A 7,121-nucleotide genomic window follows, 5' to 3' on the forward strand; every position below is an offset into this window, starting at 1 on the left:
GTCAAAGGTTGTGGCCACAGGGTGGGGGTGGGGCCTCTGCCCCCTGCTATTATGGGTGGGGGCATGGCCTAGGTTGTAGCCGGTGTGGTCAGAGCCAGGGGTGTGGCTTGTTCTGCAGGGGGTGGGGCTGGTTGTGGGCATGGTCAGAGACTAGGGGGTGGGGGTGAGGGTGCAAACTCAGAGTCTCTCAAATACAAGCTGATAAGAGTCTGATAATGATTCAGAACTGGGATAGGCTCACCTAGGGGATGCCACAAGCCCAGGGAGAGCAATTGGTGACACTTCTCTGCATGAACAGGAGTACCTGGCTGATGAACCATTCCAAGATATTCCAAATCTCCAGGAAAAACTGGAACTGCTAAAGGGTAAGTCCATCCTGATGACAAGAGAGATGTGTAGAGGATAGTTTTGTAACACCAAAACAGGTAGCTAGATATTCAGGGAGACCAGAGCTTTGCTAAGGACTTCCCAACACGTACTGCAATCATAACACTGTCTGAGTTAGTCAGCATATGTGGACTATGCGTTTAGATCACTGTTGGCTGTAGCTGGTGGTAATTCTTGGGTCTCCTGTTCATTGGACAAGCAGAAGTTTAGGAATAAGCGGCATATAAATCAAGTCGACAAACAGGACAATGACTCTCCTTCCCTCCCCCTCCCACCCCCAATTTAAAAATACTGTAATTTTAATTTGGTTTTGCACTACTGAGTTGGACTATAGAGACCTTGGGACTTTAACCCATACACCCAGCTGGTGTGAATTGACACAGCTCTACTGATTTGTAATGCCTGTGCTAGCTTCCACTAGCTGCAAATTCAGCCTCAAGATGCTGAAGAGGCTGTAGGGGGAGAGAATGCTCCTGAGACCTATGCTGTCTCTCTAACACATGTCAGTTGCTTGATTGCAACAGCTTTTGTCATTATCTCTAGCCTGACAGTACAGTTCTTGCCAATGGAATCTCCTTATATTTTTAGCTGAAATAGACCCTATCCAGGTGTGTGAATGGCAGGTACCCAAATATGGAATAGCCTAAGAGAGAACAAAACATCTGTAACATTTGCAGAAATTCCCTGAGAAATGTTAAGTTAAATGACTGATTGCATGTGTGAAAGAGAGCGCTACCATCCCTCAATCAGTTCTGCCACAGAATTGGGGGTGGTGGGTACCCAGACACCTGGGCAAGTAACCTTTGATGTGCATCTCCATATGGCTATTTGCTGTAGAAGATCAAAGCAAGTGCAGCAAGTCTGGTTTAAGAAAATGGTGACTTCTCTCTCTTCTAGGTGCATTTCTGGAATACGATGCTATGCACACAGGAGAAATTGGTACAATGCCACTTAATTCTCATTGCTTGTAGACCTGGCTTCCCTCTTCCAGCAGAGCAGATCTGAAGGGCCCCTTGCTCTGCTAGTATGTCTACTGAAGTGCTGAGGTGTAACACTCAATCTTACTTCACAAGAGAGACTGTATAGAGGAGGTTCTCCTTTTAATCCTCAAAATAAGAGCCATAAAGGGAAGTAGACCTGGGCTGGAAAAAAATCACAGCAGATACAATAGTATTATCATTGATTTGAACTGGGTCTGACCTAAAGAACATGTACCATCAGCTTTTTTAACTAAAGCTTACTCTGGTAGCTAATCCCAGACCGGCTGAGGAAACTCCTTGGTGTTGGTGGATCATATCCCTGGCTCCAAAGGTGCTATTCAGAATGATGAGGCTGAGGATGGGGGAGGGAAATGATCACCTGAGTACAAGTTTGTCCCATAGCTGTTCAGTCTCCTGGGGTCACTTTAATGCTCTGTAACAAGGGAAGAAAAATCCCAGTGCCTGAATATGGGAAGTAGAACATCAAAGACATGCTTGCCAGGTTTGCAAGATGGCTGTCATGACTAGGGAATGCAAGGCTACATGGTTCATAGCTAGTAACCACCTAAGACCTAGGTTGCAATGTTTGATAGGATAGCAATGGGATGTCTTTCTCCTTGTATGTGATATTTTTATTAGGTTTCTTATCCAGTCCCAAATAGACCTTGCTTGAGTCTCCTATTAAGAAGCACTTCACAAACATGAAAATTCCCCACTTCTCCCAAATGCTTGTATTTCTCTTGAGACTACCTACACCTTGTATCCAGAGGGGCAAGGTGCCATTCTCTCCTGTACTACCTTAGAATTAATGTGTGGAGGCCATGGTAGGATATGCACCTTGGTTCAATGCCTCTTCTTTCTTTGCTTGGGGGTCATCATGTAACAGTTTATCATAATGCCAAAGAGGTGAGGGGAGAAGTAGGTAAATGAGGTGTCACTTGCACTCTAGGTATTAAAGACCTTTAGGAACCTTCCATATTGGAGTCTTTTGTTGACCAACTGATTTAAATTTAGAAGAACCTTATCACTGAGGCTGCTCTGCAGGTCCCTTCAGGACTAGTGTAAGCCCCTTCTGTCTACAAACATCAAGAAATGGTGTATACCATAGATCACCATATTGATACCACAGGGACTTGTCTATGCAAAACATTTCCTGAAATTTTCCTATGGCTGCTCTGGAACAGTATAGGAGCTCTAATGGAGGCAAATGCAATGTAATGACCTTGAATTCTGCCTGGAGCTAGGACTACTTGTGCCTGGGCTATTGCGGCATGCTGGTAGACATGTGGAGCTCCTCTGGCCCAGAATAGCCATAGAACAATTTCTTAAAACTCTCAGTGAAGATAAACTCCAGATCTTATTTGTATCTCCAATGTGGAGGACAATATTGGAGGGGCAGGAGTAGGTGATAAATAAGTCTCTTCTACCTCTAACTTCTGTGACATGGAACATATCTGAGCCTGGCTTAATTTCAGACTATCCAACACTGAGCAACCTACTGAGGGAGTTCCAAGTTTTCCGAAGCTTGTTGGAGCTCAGGGTGCAAGTCCAAGACATCACTGGGAACACAGGCAGCACTGTTCCTTACAAGGATTTTGTTATGGCTATGCTGGGACGAAGATCAACTATGTGCCAGCGGTATGTGTGAAAATAGCTCCTTGCTTTCTTGTCTTGGGCAGAGACAGGACTTAACTGCACTGGTTGAAAGGGTTGAATTTGTATCCTCAGTCTTGTTTCCTAGGTGATGCATGTCTTCTAATCAAGGGCTGGAGGCTATAGGGAGATTGCTGGGTATGTTAGAAATGCCATGCACCCTAGTATCTGGGTGCTAGCTCAGACCAGCCCATCACAGCTAGATAGGGGAAAACTGGCCAGCTATAGCTGTCATGCTTGCATCCAAGTTGTGAAAGCAGCTGAGGAGCTAAGCAAACAGGCTCAAGAAGGAGAAACTTGCTAGTATCTCCAGGCTACTATGGCAGAACAGCTTCTAATTTGGAAGAAGGACCTTATTTTTCTAATGTAGTATGAATTTGAGCTGCTTTGATATTGATTTTAATGTTAGTAGAATAATGTCATAGTGATAGGAGGCCTCTCTGGATATGTTAACCTTATATTCTATGAGTAGCCAAAGATTCCATTTTGTATTGTCTTGCTTAGCGTGTGTGTGTGTGTGTGAGAGAGAGAGAGAGAGAATGGCATGGAGGCAGGAAAAAGAAAACTTAACTGTTTATGTAAGCAACAAGGTGCCAAATGTGTAAGTTATAAGTCGGTAAACTAATTAATGGATGGCTGAAGAATCCCTCTGAGGCCTACAGCACAAAGGAGATAATGAAGAAAAGGAATGTAGCATATCCTGCCAGATGGGCAGCAAGGACTCTTCAAGAACTGAGATACCAACTTTTATGACCTACATGACCTTGAGCTGAGATGAGCAGAAGATGGATGAGAAACAACTGCAAAAACAGAAATTCAGTATGAAAAAAACCCGAAGTGCTGAAACAAAGGATGGCAATCCCTATAAAAGAGGACTCTGAAAAATGCCAGGTTGAGTGAGCCTTTCTTGACTGCTGCTTTCTTCGGAGCACAGACATGTCTATTTACTCCACTCCAGTTTCTATCTTTGTCTTCTCAATAGGCCTGGGTTGGCCACCCAGTGCCATTATTGAGCAACTGCTGTTGGTAACTATAACATCTGAATGGAATGGTGGTTTTGTGTCTGTATGTCCTGTGTGTTATTTGTATGATGATATGCGTGTGTTTTTTGTATGAGTGGTGTATCTGAACTTCTGTATCTGATTCATGTAATCAATATATTTTGCCTTATCCCCCTTTCATAAGGTCTCGGTCTTGATTTGATAAATTGGTCGTTTGTGTAATACTAATGGTAACAGTGTGAACCCCACCGTCCATTGGACAGAATGGCCAAACAATCTAAGCCATATTCTGCAACAGTTAACTTCCCATGAAATCCTGTGAAAGTCAGTTGGGCCAATTATGAGAGGAAGTCAGGACAGAGCAGTTTACCCCAAAGGACTCTAGTGGGACTGGCACAGGTATTTGTCTGACGACAGAACCAGATCTTAGCAATAAGATGCCAACTAAGATTCTGGTCTCCATTAAATTATAAGTGTGCTGGGCTGATCTATGCTATTATACTGAAGGAGTGATTGAAATTTGGAATATTGTCCACTCTGGTAAGCTGGGCCCAAACTTCAGGTTCTAGGCTGGGAGATATCCCTAACAATGACAGGGATGTCCAGGAGGTTCCTAATCACTTGCTCAAGTTCAAACATTTCCCTTTTGTCTTTGCATCTTGAATACAGCGTCTTCCTTCAATATAGCCGTGCCCTTCCAGTTAGGTCTTAAAAAGACCTTCACAAGCAAGATAAATCTCTCTTCCAAAAAGATGCTCCCACACGAGTAAATATATGGGAATTGGTGGCTTATAAAAGGTGCTGAGTCCCCTGTGCTGCTGCTGGGCTGAAACCCAAGATCAGCAACCCTTTCTTCGCCTTCAGTTTCTTCCACTTTCAAGTAAGGGAACAATAACAACAACCACTTTGGCTCAAAAAAAAGGCAAATATGTCAGGGTTTTTTCATCAGCAAGTCTTTTTATACAAGTGCTAGAGGATATGTATTCTCCCCCTTTCTTCCTTCCTGTCCCCTCCCCACCCCCCTCAATTTTCTATACTGACATCAACCTTGTTCACTTCCCTCTCCCCAGATTCTTGCAGTACAGTGGGAAAGAAGGTGATGCTGTGAAGAAGCCCTCCCTGATAGAGCCTGGCTCACGTGCAAGCTACTTGGGGCCTGAGACAGAGTGCATTTCCTCTCCACTTTCTACTCTCCCACCGCCACCACCTCCATCTCCAGCTGATGACTAGTTTAAGACCTACCAGGCTGCATAAGAAACCTGGAAGGCACTGACTTGATATACAGAAAGGCTTGCTGAGGAGGTAAACCTTGTACAAGGCACTCTTGGATACTTGAGATATAGCTCAGATCCTTCTAAATAAAAAGCTACCCAAGGCAAGGCACATTAACTTGTCTGTGGGCTGTCTATGATCTTACGCAGGAGAGAACCAGTGATTTATTTATTTATTTATTTTTTCTTCCCCCCCACCCCCAGTGGGTAGTGCCAATAGGTTTTGCTGAACTTGGTGTCATACCAACACGTAGCAAGACTGTTCCTGCCCCAAAGGCCTTAGTCTCTGACAAGACTTGCACATGAGCTTTTGGGGTTGGGGGAGCAAGGGAGTGAATTTTTGGGCCGTGCATTGGTGATAACCAGGAACAGAATTTAGCTGTCCCAAGCCAGTTCCTGAAGTTTTATGAATCTACTGTTCTTGCCCAAGTTAGTCCTTTTCTGTATATAATAGAACAGGACTCAAAGTTATATAATCTAACCCTTTGAAGACTGACTGAAAGACAAACAAAAAAAAAAAGTACAATTTTTTTTGTTGTGTTGCCGGTTTTTTTCCTGCCATCTTGGCAGTAGTGTCTAAGATTCTCAGATGCAGGATTCAGGGAGCTGGGTTTCCGTTTCTTAAAAGCCGGGGGTAGGGAGGGAGGTGGCAAACATTGGAAGATTCTCAGTAATAGTGTGAGAATTGACAGTACTATGTGAAAGCCACATGATTCTTCACAAGATGAACATGAGCCTGCAGTGCGATGCTGCAGCTAGTAAAGCTAGCAAAATGCTGGCTTGCATCCATAGATGCTTCTCAAGCAAATCCTGGGACGTCATTGTCCCATTGTACTTGGCCTTGGTGAGGGTGCAGCTTGAGTACTGTGTCCAGTTCTGGACTCCATAATTCAAAGAGGACATGGAGAAGCTTGAGAGAGTCCAGAGAAGAGCCACACGCATGATCAGAGGGCAGGAAAACAAACCTTACGATGACAGGCTGAGAGCTATGGTACTCTTCAGCCTGGAAAAGCGCAGGCTCAGGTGCAATCTGATGGCCACCTATAAGTTTATCAGGGGCACTCACCAGGATCTGGGGGAATGATTGTTCACCAGAGCACCCCAAGGGATGACAAGATCGAACAGTCATAAATTCCACTGCAACTGATTCAGGCTGGACTTAAGGAAGAACTTCTTCACTGTCCAAGCCCCCAAGTTTTGGAATAGACTGCCACTGGAGACAGTTCAAGCACCCACTTTGAAGGCCTTCAAGACACATTTGGATGCTTATCTTGCTGGGATCCTATGATCCCTGCTGACTTCCTGCCCCTGGGACAGGGGGCTGAACTCAATGATCCTCCGGGGTCCCTTCCAGCCCAAATGTCTATGAAATCTATGAAAAGCAGGCTGCCTCAGAGCCTGCTATCAAAAGAAGTTCTTGGGAGTTGAGAATGCAGTAAAAGAGGATATCTTGCTGGTATCTGTTAAAGACAGTCAAACATGCCATATTTTCTCACATACAGGATACTTGTTGCTGGAAGTAGGGCATATTATCTGTGGGGAAAAATGGTAAGAGCATTTTCTGCCAGTTGCTGAGCAGGTTCCTGAGAGGGTCAGGTCTCCAGTTGCTGCTACTCGGTCATTACAAGGAAACATAATATATAATAAATACCATGCACACCTACCCTGGAATAAGTTGCTCACTTCATTTATGAAAGGCAGAATGAATAAAATATATTTATATACATATATCTATTTTTATTCATTCTGCCTCTCATAAATGAAGTGAGCATCTTATTCCAGGGCATGGTGTATGTAAAAAAAAAAAACAAAACAAAAAAAAAAAAAAA

The 7,121-nt window shown here is 44.0% G+C and overlaps 1 protein-coding gene across 1 annotated transcript; it reads left to right on the forward strand.

Annotated features, from left to right (window-relative positions):
* Nucleotides 1-51: 51 nt before the first annotated feature.
* On the forward strand, nucleotides 52-5,453 carry LOC109305350 (allograft inflammatory factor 1-like). The gene is made up of 5 exons (XM_019528354.1): nucleotides 52-66; nucleotides 236-365; nucleotides 1,285-1,326; nucleotides 2,843-3,005; nucleotides 5,092-5,453. The coding sequence occupies exons 1-5, from the start codon at nucleotides 52-54 to the stop codon at nucleotides 5,249-5,251; spliced, it is 510 nt and encodes a 169-aa protein (XP_019383899.1). The 3' UTR covers nucleotides 5,252-5,453.
* The last annotated feature ends 1,668 nt before the right edge of the window (nucleotides 5,454-7,121 follow it).

Source organism: Gavialis gangeticus, unplaced genomic scaffold, assembly GCF_001723915.1.
Source record: "Gavialis gangeticus isolate Ggan-Ray unplaced genomic scaffold, GavGan_comp1, whole genome shotgun sequence".
Taxonomy (NCBI): domain Eukaryota; kingdom Metazoa; phylum Chordata; order Crocodylia; family Gavialidae; genus Gavialis; species Gavialis gangeticus.